Genomic DNA, 24756 nt, shown 5'->3' on the forward strand with positions numbered 1-24756 from the left:
GTGTCACTTTATGTCACCTCCCGAGTGAGGTTTGGGCAGGATTTGGGGAGAACAATGTGCTGCAGGCCAGGCAGTGCCAAGAGCCCAAGCCCCACAGCTGTCACCCCCTCCTGGATCTGCCAGCCCAGGCAGATGTGGAATCCAGCCGCGGGGTGCAAGCTTGGCCAAAACAAAAATTAGTATTAAACTAAAGAAACAACAGGCTGCTTTCTCTCAGGGGGTCAGTGTTTTCAACATAGCCACATGAATGTCAACCCAAAACACCAAGGGATGTGCAGCAACTGGGCTTCTTCATGTCTCGTCTTTCTGGGGGAAATGACATTCCTGCCATGAATGAAACTCAGAGCCACCGCATCGCCCCAAGCACCTTCATGTCCCCATTGTGTCACCTCACTGCCCTGAGCAGGACAGCCAAAAGCTAAAGGTACTTCCTGGGGCCTCGATTCCCCCAGCAGTGATTGCACACCAAGGAGCAAAAGGAAAAATAAAGCCAAGCTGGGTTATGCCAGAGCTGGAAAATATCTGACTAAAAGGTGATCTAGGGGTGCCTGCAAAAACATCCACAGCCAAATAACAGAGATTTTTACTGACCCAATAAACCTCCTGTGAGATGGACACTTGACCTCTCCTCTACAAAAATCCTCCAGCCCCACGGACACTGGACGGGCTTGTTCTCCATCTCACATCTGGCCCCGCAGAGTCTTCCTCCAATATACTACAATGAAAAACTCACTCCAAAAAAATTCCCTCATGTCAAGGTTTTCCTTCCAGAGGATTGCCTGACAGCAATGACTCGAGCAGTCCTGCCTCTTGCAGCATAGAAATAAATTGTAAATGAAAATAGATTATTTCTCCTCTCTACCATCTGCTATTACATGAAATAATAACCGACAGTGCCAGCAATCATGCCTGGACACCATCTCGCTCTATCCACTCCAACCCTGATGCTCCTGCATTACCGGGATGGACCAGGTGTTCTCTTCAGATACTGATTAATCTGTTTGCAGAGTTTACTCTCCAAATGAGTATTGCTTTGTCAGAACCACAATAAATGATACAATATGGTTTTAGACTTTTGATACAAAGATAACATGCTTTGGAGAGTATTTGGGAAACCAAATCGGCTGAGAAGCAGGAAACTAGACATTAACTAAGACCACTGAGACCAGTATTTAGGTCAGTTTGTTTAATCCTCAGAGTCTCAGCTGCTAACCCAATTAGAGTTAAATACAATACATAAACAACCTTTTCCATGGTGGGACCTCTCTGAATTGTGCTGGTACCTTCCTCTCAATGCATCTGCTTGGAGACGTTTTTGACTACATCTATATAGACTTGATTTGAGTCGGCCAGACACAGCCTCAGCACATTCTTCAATAAACATAATTAACAGCCTACATATTACAGTCAGAATTAGGCTCAGTTTGAGAAAGATCAGGTTCCTTTAAGTCTCCGTGTGCTACAAATGCACAGTTAGGAATGCCACAGTAACCTTTTACTGTGTTGCCAGTATGAGAAATTTAGAAAAGATAAATAATAATCAAACATGAGAAGGGATATGTGAGATGTCATAGCACTTCTAGCACCGCGTGTCTGTGTATAAAAATAACCTCGCTGTAGCTCATTTTCTAAGATACGGTGTACAAATACATCCTGTTCTTGACACCCTTGCATCGCCAGGGTCACAACATGGGCAAAAGGCATCTCCATTACCCAGTTTCGGTGCATGAGGACAACACAAACCTGAGCAAGCCTCCCCACCTCAGACTGCTCTGCTTTGCTGGACACGATGCTCCCGGTGCCTGGACCACACGTGGTCACTGGCGGCAGCTGGGACTGGTGCCACCTCCCTGCTTTGGTCACCAGCACTGGGGCAAGAGTGTCACAGCACTTCTACACAGCCCCATTTGCAAAACTGTTATAAAAAATACCGTTTTAGAGACACCTCCCCTCAGGATTTGTGGGCAAAACCAGATAGGAATGGCTTCTAAAGGTGCCGGGCACCCAACAGGTTTTCAAAGCTCCTCAAACTGGACCCTGCTGACATTTAAGTGCTCTCTACCTCCCTCTCTGCCAACTCAGCAGCCTCCCAAGGACAGCCAGGGTAGATTTGTGTCAATGCCCGGCCCATCACCTTCCTCCTACTGATGAAGAGGGAGACAGAGGAGCCCACACTGGTTGTGCAACCAGCCCAGGGAGGAGCCAGCAGCGATGCTGGGGAGCCCCGGTACCCCCAAGAGCTGTGATCCACGGGCAGGAAATATAACAGTTCCATCCGATCCTCATGTCACACACTAAAGACATTTCCTTTGCTTACAGCTATTACTTAGATAATGTCTTTAGTGCTTTCTGCTGTTTGCTGGGGTTGTGACTTCCGCAGTCCAGCATCCCACAGGCCGTGCATCCCCCACTGCTCAACACTGCTCTGAACAAGCAGGACCAGCCTCACTAATGCTTCACAACATCCTCAGCAGATGGAAAACCCTCCGGCAAACTGCCACAGGTACCTCGCAGCTTCTGCATTGGAAAACGCAGCAAGGGGATCAGCCCTCAGTATAATTTCTCCCCTCTGCATGGTGTGGATCCCAGGCTCGTGTTTTCCTGCATTAAGTCTTCCCCAAATTCATCCCTTCTGGCTTTTCAGCTCACATTGGCATAGAAGCTTAGTTTTAATTTTAAGCCAAATAAGCACGATCATATCTATTTCCCTGAAGATGATAAGGCACATCGCAGGCTGGATTTGCAATCTCACTACTTCATTTATTTAGTCCTTCTTGGAAAACAGATAAGCTTGCCCATCCAAAGGCAGCATGCACACCCGCACTTTATCACAGCAATGCCTCTGTCTTTTCATGAAGAACTGGAAATGCTCAAATTATTAACTATCAAAGCAGAACACTTTAGAAATGACAGAACGGCACAGAAATTGTAAAGGAAAGCAGATCAGTTGTCTGGATATCTCCCAACAGCTAATACGCTCAAATTGTAATCTAAATGTCTTTTTGTTTTGAATTGTCTGGGATTAGGGTTGGGAAAAGACTCAATTATTCTACTCAAACTCTTCTGAATTATTTATGAAAACCAAATAAAGGATAAATTGGGCACTGATGAACCGAGGACCTGGCGGTGAAGAGGAAGTTGGGTACCAGAAAACAAGCAATTTTCCCTCAATAGGAGTGTTTACTGTTTCTCCCGGGCCACAGGGGCTGACAAATTGTCTCCCAGGCCAGGCTGCATCCCTCCCCGCTCCCCCTGCAGCCCTGGCCCAGCTCCATCCTTCCCTTCCAGCCCGGCAGCGGGATCCAGCTTATTGCCTATCGATCTGCCGGCCATGGAGAAGACCAAACGAAGACGTTCACTTTATTACCTCTGCTTGCTCGGGAACCTCGGGCAGGTTTCAGCGATGCTCAGAGATGCATCGCACTGATGCCCAGGGGACAGCCTCACCCTTTGCTAGCATCAGCTTTAAAGATGGGGAATGAGGACACAAAACTGCAAAATCCTGAGATATTTTTCCCTTTGTATTTCCAAGAGAGAGGGACCAGGAGTCCATGTCGACGTGCTCATGCAGCCTCAGGCAGAAGAAAGGCACAAGGACAAAAGCTGTGTCTCAGTCCCCATTGATCCCGAAGCCACACGGGTGAGCAAAGAAAAGGGTGTTTCATGTCAGGGCAGGGTGAGAAAAAGGCAAAGAGAAGGGAGGTGCCCAGCACTCCCCCAGGAGCTGCAGGAGGGAGGCACACCAAAGCCATTGCATTCCCCAATGATACATCAATATTTTTTTTCTGTAATTTTCTGTTGTGAAGCAAAGGCTGTATAGATTTACTCTCTAAAAAAAAAAAAAAAAAAAAAAAAAAAATCCACAAACAAAACATAACACATCTTCTGATTTTCACGTCCTAAGGCTTCACTCCACTCCAGCACGGGAAGGATGCTCCTGGGGTTATGGAAGGGACCTACAAGGCAGGCTTGGAGTCAGCTCCCCCGTGAAGAACAAGCACCTTGTACATGGGGCATCGCACCTCACAGAGGATCTCCTGCTTCACCCGCCAGACCTGTACCCTGAGATGGCTGCTGGGCACCCCCAGGAGCTCTCGCATGGGCCAGCATCAATTTGTCCAACGCTCAGGCAACCTTAGACAGGAACAGCTCCCCATGGGAGAAGATGCTGTGGCACATTGTGCCTTGCTGTGACAGGCACCCATAAGGAACTGTTAGCAAAGGATGCTTTGCAGCAGCATTCCTCCTTCCTCTCCACCCCCTCCATGGCCAATCAGCCCCTCTCCAAGCCTCTCCACCACCTTTCTGTGCAATCCTCTTATCGATTTCCAGGTTCTTTGACTCACTCACAAACTCCTCTAATAAAGTGGCCCAGCAATCTCACTGCCATTCAACTCCCACTTTACATGCTCTGCCAAGGACTCAGCTTTTCAAGTGGCTGCACCGTAGGTCTGTGCCTGCCAATTATCCCCTTAGCCCCAAATACCAACCCAAAAACACCAAATTCATATCCCACGGTAACAACTTTCCACTTGTATGAAACCAGCTGCTGGGTGAGAGCCAAAAAATGGTATCTGTTTTGGGCTTCAAATCAAAACGAGAAGAAATTTGTCTAGCGCTGGTTTTAATTAGTTTTTAAAACTGCAGCCAGCCCAGGGACTGCTGGGCAGGATCCGGATGGCGGCCGATGAGGCAGCACAGCCTTGGCATCCCCAACACAGGTGCATGGTCGGGGTGCTGGCTCCAGCCGCCTGCTGCAAACCTGCCCAGGTGAAAACCGGCTCCGAAGGGACCAAGCGGCTCAGCCAAATGCAACCAGCCCCCTGCACACAAGGTTCTCCGTGCCAGCAGGAACTGCGTTACACATTCTCCCCTGCATCTGCACCCAGGTGACCTTGGGGCTTTCAGACCTGGCTCTTGGGGCAGAGGGACACGAGCCATCCCTGCTCCCAACACTGGGATGGATTACAGATTTTGTTTATACAAGTTCATATCCTAAAAGTTTTAGCAAAAATAAATCTTTCCAAGCACTGCACAATGCAAACAACTGGTTCGATAAGAGAAATGAAGCCCATCGTTCACAACCCAAGCGCATGCTCTGAAGTGTAACATACTTGCTAAGGAGAGGGCAGGCAGGAGAGGTGGGACCAGCCACAGCCCGCACCCGAAATCTCAGATTTGAATCTGTTCCCTCCTATAACCCAACGACTCCGCAGTCCTCCCCTGACACCCTTGCAGCCGCAGCTGCGATGCGGGACCTCACACAGACAAGCTCTCCAAGCACCGCTTTGAAGGACAGGCAGCAGCAGGTCACTTCACGGAGGACATGGGAGTGCTTCTTGACACCAAAATAACAGTTTTTCTTTAGGTTTTGGTTCAACATTCTCATTCTCCCCCCAGCTGCAGTCCTGGCAGTTGTGTCCCGCATAACCCCCCCCAGCCATAGTCCCCTCCCTCCATCCACAGCAGGACTGGGGGGATGCTCCCTCCTTGTTTCCAGCCAGCACTATTAGCCCTTCACTCTCTCAAGCATAAAATTGTTTGGTTTAGCTCATGAGTCACAAGGATTTTGAGAGAAAGAGAAAACAATGGGAAACAATGGGAGCCCTGGGAATAGTTTTTGGTTGTACAAACTGTCTTCATATCAGCTTGAGTCGGCACCTCTGTGGGTGCAGCCCTTGGCTGCCCAGTCCCACTGCCCTCCGGCCCCCCCAGCCCTATTTCCCTGCCATTATATCACATTTTTCCAGCCCTTTGCAAAATGAGACGAGCTGCAATACCCGGTAGAGAGGCTCTGAAACACGGCAATGCCTGGTGTGTGCTTGTCGGTAGCGATATTATCTGCCTGTGGGGAAAAAATACTTACTCTCGTGTTCATTTGGGAGCCAGCCGGCTATCTCTTCATCTAGTCTTGTTTCCTCTCAAAATGCTGAATGTTAAAGATTCAATGAACAACAGAATTTAAAATAGGAACAAGAAGCATTTTTGTCTGGCCCTTCTCAGCATTTAGAAGACAATGGCAATTATCTGTTATCCCCAGGCCGGCTTGGGAAAAGTGACAAAGCTGCTGCAGTCAAACCTTTCAACAGAGACAGATTTTTCTCCTCATCCAGCCCAGTAAAAGCATGTCCAGTCTTGCTTGGCCATACTCATAAAAGCCCTTCTTCAAGCATGGAGAGCCCAAGGACTACATTCACATTGCACTGAGCCATTACATACCTCTCACAGGGAAAAAAAGACAAGATCCAATGCACTAAGAATTACTTTTTAGAAGAGAAGCAACAAGGATGTTTGTTAAAAGGGTTAAATCCTTGTAATGAAACAAAGTCATCTTTCAAAACACGGAAGTAACATCTAAACAAGACAAGCAGAAAATAAAGTAAATTGTATAAATTTGTGGTTTCCCCTTCATCTTGAACCCTCCTGCAGCTGCGGCCCCTCATCTCCGCAAGGTCCGGGCCGAGGGAGAAGGGCGGTGAGGACGTCCGGGGAGATGAGCAGAGACGAGACTCTGCAGGGCTCTTCAGCTGCGAAAGGGGACGGCTGGGGGGTGTCAGGCAGGTGGCTTGATTGAAAAAGCAGGGGTTTTCTTTTTCCCCAAAAAAATAGACTCTAGCAGTGCAACTCATTGCAAGGTAGTGCTTTGGATCCTAAATAGTTCAGGAGCTCATGACTAACACACGGGCTAAAGCAGTGACTCAGGGAGTCCCCAGGCTGCTGATGGCTGGGAGCTGGCGCATAGAACTGCCATCATTACACACTTGCCTTGTTCTTATATTTTCTCCTTAGACACTGACAACTGTTCCCTGTCAGAAACAGAAGAGAGGGCTTGATGACTGCAGTCTAACCAGCGAGGCTTCCGCTCGCATCCCCAGCAGCCCTATAGCCGGGGGCAGGATTGCGCTAATGTGCCACGAAAAGAAGCAGAAATCTGTACTTCAGGCACATCTTATTCCCCGCTGCAGATTCGGCATCCAGTACAGGGAGCACCCAAGCAAGCAAACCCCTCTCTCCAGCTCCAGGGGCAGGGAGCACAACCAGCATCTCCTTGCAGGGCTCCGGGGATGGGTACTGGCCACCATGCTCTGTTTGAGGCCAAGATCAGTGACAAACGGGCTCTAACAAGATTAATTAAAATGACCAGATTGGGGGACTGCTATCACTGCGGATACAAGAAGCTGTTGGCAGCTGCCCGTGTCCATCCTATGGGCAAGGGCAGGAGAGCTGTGCCCATGCCACCACTGACATCGCCCCCAGGTCTCTGCTGCCCAGGCATAGGGTAGGGGAGGACAACTGTCACCTCTGCAAGGGAGACAGCTGGGACGGAGCTGTGGTGCCTGGGATACATCAGGAAAGAGCCCAGGCAGAGCCCCGTGACAGGCACAGATAAATATAATCACCCTCCCTAGCAATGGCCCCCTTCACGGATGTTTACAAACAGCTCAGTACTTTTCCAAGTTAAGAAGCTTGTTTTTCCAGATGCCTTGTATCGGGTGGTTTTTAATGTGTAGAGTTAATCCCTTCTCACAGAGTCTTTCATAATAAACATCACCCCCTGACCTGGCTAATAACTATGTAACACTAATGCTTTTGATTTTTTTTTATCTCCTGCTCGGCTTGTCAGGGGGAATGCAGACAGCAGCTGGGTAAGAAACGTGGACATGACTTTGAGAGGAGCAGGACAGCTCAGTGCTTCCCCGTGCACACAGACGCCCCGCTGCTCCCCCAGCGTCACCACTGCTCGGGCTGTGCCAGGACCCTCTGCACCTGGATGGCAGCTCAGCTCTTGACAAAGCTACAGGAGTGTGTAAACCTGGAGGCAGAGTTACTGTTTGAAAAGGCTTCTTCAGCCCCAAAATGTCTGGGGCAGATGGCCCAGGGGGGGTGGGTTAAAAACCTGATAATACATCCGTCACAGTCGCAATGTCACCCTCCCGTGGCTTCCATCCTCAATGAGATGGAAAGGTACTGCGAAGAGGAAGGTATTTCGGCATTTCACGTGAAATGGGTTTGACAGTGGAGTGGTTTATGTTTTACGCTCCTCAGCACTTGCTCCAGCGGGACACAATGTCCATCTTGGTCCATGCCTGAAATCCTCCAGGGCTCCTGTGAGAAATCCCCCGGGACATCCCAAACCCTGCAGCATTTCACAGATGGCAAACAGCGGATGCCACACATGGACCCAGATGGGTTCACACATGCTCCCAGGAAGAGCGGAAGTTGGGTCACTCATGGAAAAGTTTGGAAGATGCTGTCACAGAGGAAATCCATAAACTAGTACTCACCAGAGTGAACTCCAAACCATGCACTGCTATGGGTCTTGGACCTGTGTTCAACCCAAGGGACAGTCCACACTCTCCTGACCCCTGTTTGTACCTGGAGTTGGACCCCTGCTGCCAGGGGTCAGGGGAGTAAAGCTGAGATCTGGACCAGTCCCATCTGCTCAGGTTCCCACCACGCTTTTGTAAAAGACAGTTTGTCAGCTTGAGCATCCTGGCTGAACTCCAACTTCGGTAATTATACATCGCCTCCCCAAATTCCCCGGGAGTTTCAGTTCGGGTATGCCATCGCAGTTCACCTTCTGTCCCAACTGTTGCTAACCCAGGCATTATTAAGCTTTTACTCTGCTTTATTTGTTCCAGAGCTACACTGCACTGAGAACCACCCTCTGGGCATAACAGAGCATGAAGCAGAAGGGAAGAACCTGGTCTCCGCAGTCCCACATCTGACATCTTCCCAGTTCCCATGGACTAACATCCAATTTTCACTCCAGCTGTTGTAGAGCAGCAAAACCTGCATCTGGGTCTGCACATCCTTCGCAAAGTGCAGAAGCCTTTTCACTTGGAGTCTTGGCTCTGACTTACATTAGCAGCCAGGTAAACTCCTAGCTGGCTGATAAAGCTAATTAATATTAAAGACAAAAGAGTGTCTGTAGCAGTGATGCAGAAAGAGATCTCCCAGCGCAGACTCTTTTGGAGGAGGATTTTACTGGGTAGCAGCAGGGTGGCATGTGTGACGCTGCTGGTGACAGGAGTGAAATGAAATCCTCAGACATGCAACCAGGCCTAACTCTGGGCATCTCCACCGGACTCCTGACAGCACCTACACGGCTAATCTGCTGCCTTTATGGACTCAACAGGCACAGGAATGGGCAGATATTCTGGGACAGGAGGTAACAGTGCCCCAGGAAGAGGAGATGCTCTAAATACTTCACCTTTTCAGCAGGGGAGTCGGGTCACAGAATATAGCCCCTCACGCATTTCAAGAGACACATCTATAATCAAAAAATGACATTACCAGCGCTAATGTGCAACTTTCTGACAGCCTTGTCAGCAGCCAGTGACATCTGTACCCCTGGTTCTTCGCTCTCTGGAGTGTTTTCAATTACCTCAGCTGGTAATTACAGCTTTTCAGCCCCGCTCTTTAACCAAGACACAAGCAATTCAAACTTTCTAAATCTCTGTCCACTGCCAACACATTAGATATATCAACGTAAATCTGTCACAGCAATAAGAACTAAGTGCTGCTGTAATTCAGGCAGCGACCACACGAAAACCTCAAAATCTCTACTCAGCTTGATGCAAAGGCAGGACAGAACGTTAGAGAGGTCCGGAGAAGCATAACGTGAGGGCTTGGGGAGGAATTTGCAGCCTGAAGCCAGCATTAGCCAGGCCAGCTTCACCTGCTGCTAAACTTGGCTCTGTTTGACTCCAGACCCCGGTCCAGAGGAAAGGGAATGTGAGAACGATGTTCCTCTGGCTTTGCTCAGGTTGCTTTTGAAACGAAGAGGACCAGGGCTAAACACGGCAGTTGCTACAACAGCAGCTCATGCTGAGTATAGTTTCCATGTCTAGTGGAAATGTATCCGAGGCACGCAAGGGAAAACAGGGCACGGCATCATCACGGCACGGTCCTCGGGGAATGCAGCTCCTCCTGACCCCATCCCAGACCCTACACCGCAGAGCTGACAGAGGGGACCTGGGTGATGTCCTCAGGGTGGGCAGCACTGCCCGGGCCAGCAAGGGGCGAGGGAAAACCCTGCGGCAAGGTCAGACACCAACAGCCTCGGCTTAATGCCCTCGAGCCCTGTGACCGGAGGAAGCCGACACAACATGATCTCCAACCCAGCTGCACTGTCTTTCATTTCACAGCTCTCTGCACCTCCCACTTCTTCACCAGGACGAGCCTCCACACCACTGAGCACCCACCAGTGCTACGACCTGTGGCATTAATGAAAGAGCACCCAGGTGGGCACCCAAACAGGGAAGCTTAGCACGTAGCTATCACGATACTGTCCAACCTCCCATTCCCAACAAACTCAACCTCTTCCCAATTGCATCAACAGGGATGGAGCGGGCACAAGGACCCCCCTCCCTCATCCTTCGTTCCAGATGCCCGCTGGGTACCTCCTCCTGCTCTTCTGCACTGTGGGGTCCAGCTGCTCAGAGGATGCCCTGTTCTGGCACCCATCGCCCACATTCACGGGCACGCTGGCTGACACCACGCCTGGGCAGGCACGGCCCCGGGGCAAAACTCTCCTTTGGCAAAAGCCCACATACCTCAGAGGGCTTCTTCTCCTTCTGCCGTGACCAGGTGGATTTGGTGTTTGGAATTTTGGAGCATCTGGAGGCAGATGTGGTGTGACCTGCAACGAGGTAACAGAGACAGGTTACCCGGGAAAGAGACAAAGCTTTTTCCATATCTTTGTCACCAGCCCCACTGCCATTACTACAACCTCAACCAACACTTTGGGTCAATGTTAAGAGGTGACAAGACCTTTATATTTGTGCACATCCGAGGGTACCTCAACAAAACAGGTGAATGTCACTTTCCTGCTGCTATAGATACAGAGGCTGCTGAAATTTACAAACACTGTTTTCAAATGCAGACATCAGAAATGAGAAACCCAAAGTCATGAGTAAGAACAGCTTCTAGGAGGGAATGAGCCAAGGCCCATTCCTGGAATCAGGAATTAAGGAGATAAGATCAAAATTTTCTAACAAGGCTGCTTAAAGACAAGTATCTGAACTGCTTAAGCGCTTCAGTCCCCATGGTCAAAAATACTGACCAGACTGGGTATAACTCCTCTGCCACTGTCAGGACTAATAACTCCCACACCTGTGTGCAGTTCAGCATCAAGTGGGAATTATGAAGCAGAACACACCGAGAGATTGCACCTTACACTTTTTGGCAGTAAGAGAGCATTTGCTTTGGCGTTTGGGATCACTTTACTCTGGGACCATTATGAATGGGCTCTCACCATCCTGTCTGCAGCAGGATCATCAGCACCGCTACCACCTGAACAAGGCAAGCGCAGTTGAAGCCTGAAATGTGCTGTGACCATTATGTTATTAATATGCATTTCCAACCCACAGGTGTTACTATCACTTAAAAAGACATGAAACCTATATGTATTTAATAATAATATATAATAAACTAATTATTGAAATCCTTTTACAATAATGCTGGCAGCTGGATCTTTTGCATAGCAGGATCCCCCCATATTCTACTATATAAAAATGTGGGGCTGCAACAGATGAACTACCAATAAGCCTATTTAACACTGATTTTATCCTTGGATGGCTGAATAGGAGGAAATAACACTGTGCACATAAGCAAATGCCAAACATGATGGAGCCACACATGAAGGACTTCAGAAGGGGTTCAGAGCTGGGGCCTGAGTTTGCATGAGAGACTGGGGTTGTCCCCAGTGCAGTACCAGCACAGTGGGAAATGTCCCTCCTCCACCAGCTCGGGCAGTTGAGTCCCTCATGATCCCAAATACATCTCACATGCCTTTTTTTTGCTTGCAGTGGAAGAGGCATTAGTTCACTTTGCACTCTCTACTTGATAAACCCACTTTCTTGTACTTCACAAAATGAAGATCACACCTGACGGCATGAGCTGTTCCCAAAGAACAGCTGCTTTCCTGACTGCAGCATCAGGCTCCGTGTCATCAAAGCAGACTCCAGGTAAATGCGCTTTTTTATTATTTCAGTACATAACAGGACCACATAGGCAAAACCCACTGTAGAAGTCCCTGTGCTGTAGACACCAGGAAACGTTGCTTTACTCATTGAGCTGCTCAAACCATTGCAGCAGCAGATCCACCATTTCTACTGAGAGACTGAGCCACTAATTTCCACCTTGCCCCCTCTTCTCAACATACAACGTGGTGCTGCAACTCTGTAGACTTAGATAACACGCCACCACCATCCTTCCCTGGCACAGGCATAAAAAAAGGTCATCGCTTATTTTATAATTATCCTGCAGGAGAGCGTTTGTCAACAGCTTAGGTATCACCTGCAGCATAAATAGCCAAGCCCAATAGAGATAAGGCCACGGTGTTTAACAGCATGATTAAAGATGCCTTACCCCAAAAGGCAGAGCAGCCACTAGCACAGCTTGGCTTGGGAAAGCCTCTGAGCATCTGGGCAAGAGGGGATGGGAAGTTTGGAGAACGGCTTCCAAAACAAACCCCTTTCTGAGATAGAGATGTTTTATTTTACAAGAAGCAAGCAGTGTTGACAGAGCTTGAAACACTTTTCACAGGCACAGCCCAGACCCCCCCTCCAGGGCTCCAGCAGGACAGGGGTCCCCTCCATCCGCCAAAGAGCAGGTTCCCCTTGGCAGTAGTGGTGCAAACTCCACTCACACTGACAATTTTTTTGGCTAAAGCTGTGGGAACAGCAGCCAAACCCAGCAAGATCAGCCTTTCCATAACCCCTTGTAATCTCCCCATCATCCTGTTAAGAAAAAGCCCAGAAATTTAGTGTCTTTAGCAAAGCCCCTTTCGTTCTCGGGTATCCAGCAGCCAGATCCTGTAAAGCGTGGACAGCAAATTCCCAGCACGGCCCAGATGAAATTACTGTGACATTTGTAAGAAATCAAGAGCAACTAGTAGGAAACTCCAGATCCCAGACGAGGGATTAGACTAGTGCCTGGAGGGTACCAAACACTAAGGCACTGCGGTATGTCTGCAGTGGGTGAAACCCAGGAATAAGTGGGAGAGGAAAGCGCTCTATTTATAGCCAAAATTCAGCACATTTGCACATGTTTATTGTTGAGCACATGCTTCTGCGCTTTCCTGAATTATGAAGTGAGGTAGACGTTGAAAAGCAAGCGTGGGCTTGCAAGCTTTGCTGGCTTGAGCCTTACCCCTTTCCCACATCGCTCTCCAGCTTGCAAGAAGGGAACAAGGCAGCTCTGGTTTTACCCTGACTGGCAAAAACTTCCCTTTCCCCCAGTACAACTCAGTCAAGAGTTAACTGGTCTCAGGCTGCAGCTCACAAGAAAGAACAACTTGTCTACAAAGGGTGTTTGCTTCGTTAGCAGATCTGCAATCAGCAATTCTCCCTTCACACAAGGCGAGGGAGACGCTCTCACCAGTTAAGAGGAGCCACAACCAGGCATTTAAATTGATATCAGCTTGCTGCTGCACTTCTGACAAACCCAGCCCAGTGCACAATTCATTGTGAGGAGACTTCCCAGTAAATGCAGCTTCCTCCACTCTTTGCAAAGTAATTATTCAAGCGTTTTCCCTGCTGGAGGTGAACAGCTTAGTTATCTCTTTCAAAGCCTTGAATTAAAGGTCTTACTGTCAGTGGTGTCTGAGTTATCACTGCTGATCGAGTACTTGCGTCGTTTTTCTTCCATCTGTAACAAAAGAAATTGAACATTAGACTTAATGCCCAGGAAACTCATCTCAGCACCAAATCACTGTTATCTCTGAATATCTGCACACTGTGTTGTCCCAGCACCAGCCAGTACCTCCCTCAAAACAGGCAACTACACAGGGGCTTAAAAAAAGGAAGAAAACAACGCTCACAGCACTTTTTTTAAAACTTGAAGGGTGTCAGTGTTTCTCTACCAGCTTTCCCAGCTTCTAGGAGGTACAGTCAGCACACTCTGGTCACTCAGTTTGCCTGCGCAGGATACAAAACCAAACGCCCTTCTGTCGGAGGATGCCCCATGGCAGGGCATGCCCCATCACGGACCACGGAACTGCTGGATGGGACAAAAGCCAGGACCAACCATCTGGGCTGCAAATCTGAGAAGCGCACAGATGGAAGAACGGAAACTCTGCGGACTCTCAGTATGTCTGCAGGGGAAGTCCACGCATCGGGGTGCTCAAGAGGACCCCTGTGTACAGCGAGATGGGGTTTTACCCTCTGACTCATCTTCCCACTCAGGTGGTTTCTCTTTCTTTTAAGACTTTAAGACACGCTTCCCATCACCCAGAGCTGCTCTGCCCGCTCTGGCACAGCCGTACAGCCCCTCACTGGCACTGCAGCTCCCAGGGGCTGAGCAAGTGGCTTCTGCACAGCTGCTGTGACTTCTGAATCCCCTCAGAGACAAAACCACGGCAGCGGGTACCACCGCATCGATTAGGAGGACAGGAGACCCGTTTCAAGCTTGGCTGCTGATTTGCTTTGTGAGTTTGGACATGCCACAGAACTGCTTGAAATCAGCACATTCTCCTCAACTCGCCCCTCACAAACTAGGCACTCTGAACTGAAAGTCAAGTACCTGTACCAGGACGAGGAAAAAGGGGAGGAAACAGGGGAGGAAACAGGGGAGGAAACAGGGGAGGAAACAGGGGAGGAAACAGGGGAGGAAACAGGGGAGGAAACAGGGGGGAGCCTGCCTGTGTGGTCAGTCCCCAGTGCAGGGTTTTGGGAGCTCTGGATGGAAAGCTTCCTAGTACTTTCAGAGATATTTTGTAAGAATCCAGGGTTGTTAACATGGCACACACACCACTGCTTCCACAAACGCTAAGTAGGAATTATAATAAACTAGTGGTTTTGTGTGGTGTGCTCACAGCAGGTACTAGGGGCACAGACTAGACCATGCCATTTCACCCAAAACAACAGGAAAAGTTCCTCAGAAGTATATAAACTCCTTGCAATTCCTGTATTTTATAATATATGTTCTCTGTTTTATCACACCATTACAAGGGATAATACTACAAAGTATCATAAACATTTTAACTATCAGTGTTGTGGTAAGGCATCACCCTGTCAAAACATGATTAAAAATGTTCCTCAAGAATACAGCAATATCAACACTTTCCCCCAGTGATTCAAGGGGAAACAGATGTTATTAAACCAGCTTTGTTCCAAGTAGTCATTAAAATTTGCTTGGGGAATATGATGTCCAAGACAACTCTAACTGCAATTTATTTACTTTTAGTGGAAATTCTACCTGAACCTTTTGAACTGGTTCCTACTGGTCTGAAGTGGCAAATAGGCTTTGGAGCACAAAGCTATGCTTTCATGGATTCTGGAGAGCCTAGTCAGAGAGATTAAATAAGCCAAATTCAATGGGGAAAAGAAACACCTGAGCTGAAGCAAAGGAATGCTGCCCGCAGCCCGGGAGATTTCCAGTGTTTCCCATCTTTGCCTTTACAGCAAGACAGTGTCACTGACATCACTCTCCTTCCAAGGGAGGGTAAAAAGGTATATGATTAATGCACAGCACAGGTGTCAGGATGCTGGGACTAGTTTTAGGTCTGCCAAATGTGAAAAGATCCACTGATCAACCCTTTAATCAAACCTGGTCCCTGTACCCTGCTCCTGTCCTACTCCTACCTACACAACACACTTTTACGTGCCCACTATATAACAGTATGAATTTATATCCACATACAGAACTGGTTCACACTATAGCTAAACAGTGGCCCTACTTCAGTAAATCATTTTGCCACTGTTTGGCAGGATTCAAGACAGCATCCTCTGAACCAAATTGCATTTCAATTGCTCTGAATGAAATTCTGGGTTGAGCAAAGCACTGACACCTCTGAACACAGCAGCTCTGAAAGGCAGCGACCGCCTGGGTAGAGGATGGCACACGATGGCCAACGAGGTACTGCTTGCCTAAAGGGAGTGAAATTTGGGGCAAAAACCACGGAATTCAACCAACCCCTTGCAGAAAAGGGTTAACTTCCAGGCAGTGCTTAGAAGATGCTGTTTTCCAAGGGACTCATCTTTTTGAGCAGGCAAACAGTAGTAAACCTGCATGGTACTTAACAGAGGAATTTACTGTAGGAGAAGGGTAATTGGGCCATTTCCCCACCTGGAGCACAGGGTTATAAAGTCTGATGGTGGGTGGGCAAGCTATTGCCTCCCGACACCCCTTCAGCACCCAGTGCGGGGGACCCATCACCCACATCCCTTGCACCCCCAGGGCCAAGCCTTGCAGAGAGCAAGCTCTTGGGACCAATTCAGTTGGTGTACTGGTAAGCAATTAAAGTCCCACAAAATACGGTCTCTGCTCCAAAATGAATCGTTTGTTTACATTAGAAGCTAATTTCACCTTTAACTGACCCACTCCCCACATGGCATCATTATTAAAGTCATAAACAAATACCAAAAAAATTTGTAATACTTTGGAAAGGTCACTGTTAGGTCAAACTTGGCCCAAAATCTAGCTTTTACAGAGCCAGAGACCAAGAGAAAGCTTTCTATGTATGCTTGCTTTAAAAATTCAAACAGAAACAGATGTGGGTTTCTTTTATAAACAAATGAACATCCCCCTGAAGTGTCTGCAACTCGAATCCACAGACATAGTCCTGCCTTAATGCCTGGAAACTCAAAAACGGAATTGCTTGCAAACTAACACATGTTCAGCATTGCCTTTGTTCAAGCTGAGAAAGGCAGATAAATGCTAAAGCAAGGAAGATGATGACCCTCCATCAGCCTAAACAAATGTAAATCACCAGGGCTTTGGGCAAATTAGCCACAGGGTTGGCGGTAAAATTGAGATGATGGCTTCAGGCTGCCCAGTCCTGCCTCACAGCAGGGGAGGGCTGGAGAAGAGCTTTTGGAAATGCAATTTTGCCCAACCCATGTAAGCTGGGAGCAGCAAAGGCAGCAGCACTCTTCAGCACCCCCACAAATGTGTGTGCCCAGATCCTGAGCTCCTGTCCTCACTCCCATCCATAGGAAACCAAAATGCCTGATGCAGCCTTCCAGCCAGCAAACAACTCCTTCCAATGGACTCCTCACCCTCTGTGAACCCCTCCAGGATCCCTGTGCTCTGGGGAATCCGCTGACGTTTCCCAGCTCCCTGCAAACATCAAGTCCACGTGGGATGTGGAGCTCCTGATGGTATCACAGCACCATGTGCAGGGGCTGTGTGCAAGACTGAACCATTCTGGATTGTAGCAAGCGAACTGGAGAAATTCATACGTGCCTGTGCACACAGGGAACAGGCACAGAAACCTGCAGAAGTTGTGGATTAAAAAAAAAGTATTTGGTTATCACCTCTTCCCAGCGCTCATCCGCACTTTAAGGGATGCGCCGTGCTCGGTCCCCCTGCGCCGTCACCTCTGACGCTGTGACAGTTGAGCAACACCGGCGGAATTCTGTGCTCTGTTTGTGAGCTGCAATGAGACTGCAGAAAACCACTTCCCTGTTTGTTCTTCCAGCACAGAAATAGGAACACAAACAGAAAATGGTGCCCCCAGCGGCACCCGCGCTGCTCCGGCCAGCCCGGGGCCCCGATCCCACGGACCCCGCTCCACTGAATCCCGGTCCCACACACCCCCAGTCCCAGCGCCCATGCCCGGCTGGGGGACGTGGAGTCGAGGGGCTGCTCTCGATGCTTCCCCTCTGCCTTAACTATTTCTCTGCTCTGTCTAGGAACACCAGCAGGTTGTTCGAAAGTATAATAAGGGCGGAGGGCTGGAAGGTCCTAGCCTTGACACCGCAGAAGGGTTGTCCCCGCCAGACTGCCTTTTCAATTAACAATTTTGGAGCCAAACGCTGTTACAGGAAGCTCTGAGAGAGCAGCAGCATCCCCCGATGCAGGCACAACCCAAATTTCTCAATAAAAGAAGAACAAACTTTTTGACCGAAGGATGCGCTGTGCCAACAAGACCATCAGCAAATCTTGGTGCGCAGCCCCTGTGTCTCAGAGGAAGCAGCACTGACCTTTTCTTAATCTTTGTGGTAACCCTGCAAAATGTAAATCCAGAAAGCCACGGTCCTGGTACCCAGGAACAGTCATTTTCTGCGTGGCGGGAGCCTCTCTGGCCAGCTGGGGCTTGCCTGCCCCTCCGCAGGCTGCTGTCAGCTCCAAGGTCTTCAGCAAAATCTCAACTGCCCAGGTGAAGACAGAGCCATCCCTCCTCTCCTCCACATCAACTCTGCATGCTGCCTTGGCTCCCTGGGGCGATATTTAATCTCATTTAAATTTAAAACAAAACAAGCCCTCCTTTACTTCCTGTGCTTTGCCTTTTTCCACATCTAGAAGAGGATTTTTTTTTTCCTTAGTACTCACATTTATAACTTCGCTTGCCTCTTCTAACTTGTTACCCTCTAATTATCCCTTTTTTTCTTCAGCAAGCCCAGGCAGAGCACAGGTAATCAGAAAGGTTCCTGCAGGCACTCGGAGCCAGCCCTGCCTTGGGGCAGGAGGGAGCAGGCAGGGACACAGGGGCAAGGGCAGGGACACAGAGCAGGGACACAGGCACTGCCCCATCCTGGAGGTCTCTCAGCATCCACAACTCAGAGGAAAATCAACAGGAGCTACGGTCACTCCAAACTTTGTACCCAACATCCAGAGAAAGGCAAAGACCAGGTCTTATTTTAAATTACCTTACTTTGAGGACCACCTATCCACCAACTTTCAGAACTTGGTGCCAAACACTATCAGCAGCCACCAATACTTTAAATGAATTGCATCTCCCTGCCTACAGACCTAATGTGTACTCTCCCATCCTTTGCTCTAAGCCTTCATTTTTGGACATCAGCCTCAATTTCCCCAGGAAAAACAAACTTAACCTTTGATTTAACCTTTCTGCGAGCTATTTTTACTTCTATCTCAAGCTTATTTTAACCTCAGTAGCCAATAAATGCTTAAAGGTCAAACACTATTCCTAAGAGCTTGGCTCCTTACCCTTGGGATAAAGGCTGAGATCCTTGATTTTTCCCAAGCAAATCCCTTTCTTAGATATGTCCCAGCAGTAGGAGGGTCTAGGCTCAAACCCGTACGTAAACAATTTTCACTGAGTGCTGAGAGAAGCCGGGAATCTTCCCTGTGAATGCCATCCTTCCCTTCCTACCCAAAAAGCGCTCAGGATGTACAGGTATGGAGACATAGATATACTCCCCCCCCGCCCAGTTGCATCCGAGCTTGACAATCCAGCATGCCCCCATCTTTGCAGCGCTTCCCAACTTCCAGGTCGCTGCTTCCATCCCCAGAAGCCGAACAGCCGGAGCGGGAGGATGTGAGGGTCAGGGCGGCAGGTAAATGCGCTCCTAGCCCCGCATCCTAAAAGCGAAGCGGTCGCCGCGCTCAGCAGGTGGGGAAGGGGCTGGAGCGGCTGCGGGGGCGGCGCGGGGCACCGGAGGGAGCCCGGGGAAGGGGGGAAGTCGCCCCGCGGGACACCCGGTGGGGCCACGGGGGATGTTTTCGGGCCCGGGCGATGGAGCCCTCCCCACCCTGCATCACCAGCCCGGGGACCCACGGCGGGGAAAGCCCCGAGGAGCTGCGGCCGGGAGGGAGGGCAGGCGGGAGCCGGCAGCCGCCACGCCCCCGGGCACCGCCATCCCCGCGCAGAGTCCGCGCCCGCGGGCCCGCTGCTCCCCGGTCCCGCGGTAAAGCTGCCCGGCGGCGGAGCCCCCCCCGCCCCCGGTGCAGCACATCGGCCCGAGAAGCCGCGGTGCGAGCCCCCTCCCCCAGGCGGGCAGGGCGCGGGGCAGCTTCTGCCGCAGTCATTAATTTGGAAAATTAAAAAAAAAAAAGGCGAAGCTGCGAATCGACCCTTTAAAAGTTCTTGTTTACATTCCCGCTGCCTCCCTCGTAGACTTTAAAACAAGAGTGACCAACATGCGCAATCCACCCCTGGAAATGCTGCACATCCCCCGCCTCGCAGCCGGGAGGGGGGGGAGGAGGGAAAAAAATAATAAAAAAAATAAATAAATACAAGCAAAGCAGGGGGAGCTGCAAAATAACCATCCGCTGCAAAATAAGCCCATTCCCGACGCCAGCCCCGCCGAGCCTTTACCTTTGCCAGGAGAGTGTCCTCCAAGAGTTGAGGCTGTCTCTCGGGTTACGGGCGGGGAGCAGGCGGGGGGCGGGGGATGCTCCCGCAGTCCCCGGCCGGGAGAGCCCCCTCGCCGGCTCAATCCGGTGTCATTGCCGGGGCCGCGCCGCCCGGGCCCTCCTTAGGAGCGCCCGCCCGGTAACTCCATGGATGCGGCCCCGCTCCCAGCCGAGATGGCCGCTCCGCGGCGGCCGGGCGAGCCCTGCCCGCCTGTTTCTCTTTCTTTTTTTTACCCCGCACTTCCTCAGGCTCTCCTCGCCCTGCCGCCGCTCGGGCTCCGGCAGGGAGGCGGGGAAGCGACTTTCGGAGCGGGGACGGATAATGGTGGCGGCGCTTCCACACCCCCCCCCCTTCCCCCTTGCTTCTCGGCCGCCCCAAATCTTCAATTTCTTTTCCTCCTGCGCCTTCTTCCTTCCCCGGGCGCAGCGGCAGGGCCAGGTGCGGCCAGCGCCGGTCCCATCCCGGGCCGTGCCGCCGCCGCCGCCCGCCCCGCTGCTCACCCCCCCGCCGGCCGCCGGGGCCCCATGGCGCTGCCCGGAGCCCCAGAGCCGCACGCCCGGAGCCCGCTCGCCCCGGAGGCGTCCGGCCGGCCCCGCACCCCCCGCACACGCTCTACTCTTTCCCTCCTCTTCCCCCCCCCAACCACCCCCCCGAGGCACCCCCCCGCTCCCCCTCGCCGCGCTGTGCACAGGCGTACACGGGGCCGCTGCTGCAACCTTAAAAAAAATATGCTTATACTTAAAAAAAAAAAAAAACCTTTTGGCGCCATATTAATGACGTACTTAAAATTTGCCATTTCTCCTGCGTCAAAAAGACGGTTCTTGCCCAGCGCGGAGCGGGCGGGGGCCGCGGCGTGGAACCGCTTTCCACCCCCCCGCTTTTCCGCGTAGCAAAGTTCCGCGGCCGCGGGGCGGGCCGGCGGCGTGGGAATTGCCGGGAAGGGCCGCGGTGCCTCCGCGCTGCTCCGCGGCCGCTCTGGATGTGCTGAGCGCCCGCGGAGGGGCGAGCAGCGACGGGGCTGGAGATGCGGCTGCAGCAGCAAAGCCCCAGCCGGGGCGGGGCGGGGGGATCATCCCCCCAAACTTCGCAGAGTTTCCGCGGAGGGGAGCGGAGTGACTCCCGCACCCCTGCCCCTCCCGGGGTGACCCTGCCGTGGGCTCCCCAAATGGATGGTTTGGGTTCGCTGTGGCTCAGGGCTCCCTATTGCCAGGAGTTTCCCCAGGATTAAAAACAGCAACAGCACAGCTGTCGAGATGATAGAAACGGTGTCTTAAATTAAAATCATAATAATTGAATGGAGCAGTCTATACAACCTACATCTTTCCAAACTCCCGAAGGCCCTACAGTAAAACAAATTGCAGAAGTTGCCTTTTACTGTTTCAAACTATTGCTGCAGATTAAAATTCAGGTTAAAGACAGTCTTTCAATTGCAAACTTCTATCATCTCTTAAATTCGTTAAGCTGGTCAGCTCTGAAACTGAATTGCCAGTTGGTAAAACCCATTGAGACCACAGCTAGAACCACCACAGCTAAAGTAACCAGATGCTCTTCCTGTACATCTCTGTTCTAGGTCCTTATGATTTGCCAAACTTGAATGAATTAGGCTGCAACTTTCACCCTTGGCAGCCCATGGTGGATGTTTTTCCTTTTTTTCCTTTGACTCTTCCAAGGATGAAAACAGAGGAGGAGTGTTGCTTGTGTTGTTTTGGGGTTTGCTGTGTTTTTTTGGATTGTAACTCTGGAAATAGGGTCTTGACATTTGGTATGAGGCAGCCTTTTACAGTCTTCTAGGCAAACCCACCCAAATTAGTTACGTTATTAGTCTTTGAAGAAGAGCAGCTTGCAACACATGGCAAAAACATCCTTCGTTCTGGCTGCTGAAATCTCTCAAGATGCTGCTCTTGGGGCTCTCTCGGCAGCCCCCCAGGGAACGGGAAACTCCACCCTCAGTTAAAAAAGGCGTTTTCTGGTGGTACAAAAGCAGTGAGACACATGAGCACGGCCCGTTTTAGTCAGTCCCTGGTACCTTGGTGGGCACTGGCCCCACTGCTCCAGGGACTTTCAGTGCCAGGGCTTCATCTATGGATCCCACCCCATCTCTGTGTATCAGCTGCAGTAAGGAATATTTTGAAGAACACTGTGTTACCTGGTCAGAACATCAGAACTGTCCAAAGTGAGGCATTTTGTACCAATTTATGGATACTTTCTTGTGCATGCATGTTCTAATGCAGTTCTTAACGACATTGTCACAATCTGTTTTCCATATGACACCTGCATGCCATGGACCTGCTCTGTAAGTCAAAAAGGAAACAGATTTTGGCCAGGTCCCTGTTTTATCCACAGAGCCAAAAACTGCCCAGGGGGTGATGCAAGAGCTGCAGGACATAGGCACAGTCTGACAGTGACAACAGGATAAAACTCTCCCAAAGAAGAGGATTCTCTCCTTCACTCACCACAGGCTTTGTAGGCTAACAAAGTAATTAAACCAAACTTTAGGATGCTGACAGTTGTATTGCCCACGTTCCGGGTGTGTAGCTTGAAACCTTTAGCCTGAATTGCTGACATCCATCTTCGTACAGCTAGAAGCAGCGGGTGCTGCGCTTGCATGTATGAAGTGCTGTATCATGTTAAATGCTCTGAAAAAGCAGACATTAGGCTTCTCAGGTGGAGTACCCTGAATTAGTCAAAACTGACCTTAACCCATCCATGTGTCACCCTGACCCATCTTCGTAATGGGTGTTTGGAGAGGATTAATGAAGGTGTGGAAGCACTGATGCAGCATAGTGGAAAGTACTGTGGAAAAAGCCATAAGGAAATTAATAATTCTGTCTTCAGAGAAACCTGCCAACATCCCTGCTCTGGTCTGGTACACCACACTACAGCCTGACGACACTTCTGGCCACTTCTCCAAGATTTCTGGACGCTTCCAGAGGAGGTCGCAGCATGTCAAAATCCATGTACGCAGGTCAGCTCCTCAATGCCGATGGGTTACACGCAACGGGTCCACAGCATCCCTAGACGCGATGTCCATGCATTTTTGCTATTTAGAAGATGAGTACCTTGTTCTGCTTTGAAAACTGCACAGAGCAACACCGGAGCTGTATTTTCTGATGCTGTGAAATCCAAAAGCGGTCAGACATCTGAATAATGTGCTGAGCTAAGGCCTCAGCTCATGTGCGGAACAATAGGAACAAGCCAGCATCACTGAGCCCCTTGCTCACCATCTCATGCTCTGCACACCACGGCGATGCAGAAGAAAAATAGGATCTGAACATGCAATTAAAATCTTGTTCTGCTTCAACAAAAGGATGCAGATTAAGTTGCACTGACAACAAGAATTCGGACATTTCTGCATTTTGAGTACTTTCCTGGGCAGTAGCAATCACACGCTTAACAGATTTTTGGGTACCATATATGCACACCGAAACTAAACTTGTATACAAATGCGCATATGTAACACATACATATAAAATACACAGAGATAATACCTGATGGATAGTTCTACAGAAAGGTCAGCTGCATGATATATATGATACTCAGTTTACATTGTATGACATTTATGTAACACTTAAGAAGAGCTCTGACAGGGTGTTGTCAGTTGGCACTTGCTAAAAGAAGACATAAATCTAATAATAAAAACAAAAAAAAGGCATTTTGGAAGAAATAATACTGCACAAATCCTCTAAAAGGACAGAATTGTCTACACAACAAAGGCTCAGCTGATTGATGCTAAAATAAGCAGTTATGCAACAAGTAAGAAATACAATCCCCAGGGAAGAAACCAGAAACATTTTCCTTTCATCTTCATTCACTGGTGCTAATTTTTGCATACCTAAAAGAAAAATATCGGCAACCTTTCGATGATGAGCATGTACGTAGAATTAACAGATGGTTTTAAGTGGAGTACGGAGTCTCTGTGAGCTTTGTGCGAGTTCTGCAGAGTTAAATCCCATCACTAAACATGAGACCCCAAAGTGCCCTGGAGCTGCTGCTACTGCTGCCCGTGCCTCAGTGCTGGTGTCACTAGGTGTGAATATCTTGATTTTTAGGGGTGAATGGGTTCACTGTACAGCTACAGTTACAAAACTGTTTGGTTTAATAAAACTGTTAGAACACCTTCCAGAGAAGAAGCATACAAAATAATTTATCTCTCAACACTTTGATTTAATAAAACTTCTCAACAGGACTTGAGACCAGTGAAAAATCTCAGTGCAGACAGAGCTCACAGGAGAGGAGAAGGGGAAAACCCAGTGGCCTTGTTGGCATCAAATTTGGTTACTGTAGTACATTAGCACCAGACACACGGATAGAACCCATCCAAGGGAGTACAGGTGTTCCCCAAATATAATAAATATACACTGTCATTTCGAAGACCCTTAGAAACAAGCTATTTAGTAATGTTAGCTAGTGAAGCTACTTTAAGTTCTGTAAGGAGCAGAGCAGTCCACAGCCATTCCTGGAGGGTAACACGAAGATGAGTAAAATCTCCCTGCATCCACATCCCAGGCTGGGTCATCCAATATCCCAGCTATGATCAGCATATTTTGTTTTTGTTGAGATACATGTTCATTTGGAGAGTAGTAAGCAGATGTGGTAGAAGGAAAAAGAACAAGCTCTGTTCTAAATTACAATAATAATCACTCCCATCTTCAAGAATGAACTACTACAGAAAGATCAAGGGAGAGATGGCAGCTATGGTCATTACA

At 49.6% G+C, this 24756-nt stretch overlaps 1 protein-coding gene and 1 long non-coding RNA gene across 5 annotated transcripts in view; one reads left to right on the plus strand and one right to left on the minus strand.

Annotated features, from left to right (window-relative positions):
- The window catches only part of JADE2 (jade family PHD finger 2), a 79405-nt gene extending 57765 nt beyond the window's left edge, over positions 1 to 21640 (minus strand). For 2 of the 4 annotated variants that reach the window (XM_082064041.1, XM_082064038.1), the window contains exons 1-3: positions 20012 to 21640; positions 13599 to 13656; positions 10560 to 10645 (exon numbers count right to left, since the gene is read on the minus strand). In XM_082064041.1, the coding sequence (XP_081920167.1) occupies positions 10560 to 10645; positions 13599 to 13656 (144 nt within the window). In that variant the 5' untranslated portion in view covers positions 20012 to 21640. Of the gene's footprint in view, positions 1 to 10559; positions 10646 to 13598; positions 13657 to 17264; positions 17402 to 17933; positions 18090 to 20011 lie in introns of those variants that run through there. The other 2 variants (XM_082064040.1, XM_082064039.1) reach the window with 2 other exon arrangements.
- LOC309445352 lies at positions 18808 to 24169 on the plus strand. The gene is made up of 3 exons (XR_014185271.1): positions 18808 to 19090; positions 19169 to 19306; positions 21621 to 24169. It is a non-coding gene; the product is annotated as an uncharacterized lncRNA (long non-coding RNA).
- Positions 24170 to 24756: the final 587 nt, after the last annotated feature.

The sequence above is a fragment of the Streptopelia decaocto genome (assembly GCF_964273445.1).
Source record: "Streptopelia decaocto genome assembly, chromosome: 12".
Lineage (NCBI taxonomy): Eukaryota > Metazoa > Chordata > Aves > Columbiformes > Columbidae > Streptopelia > Streptopelia decaocto.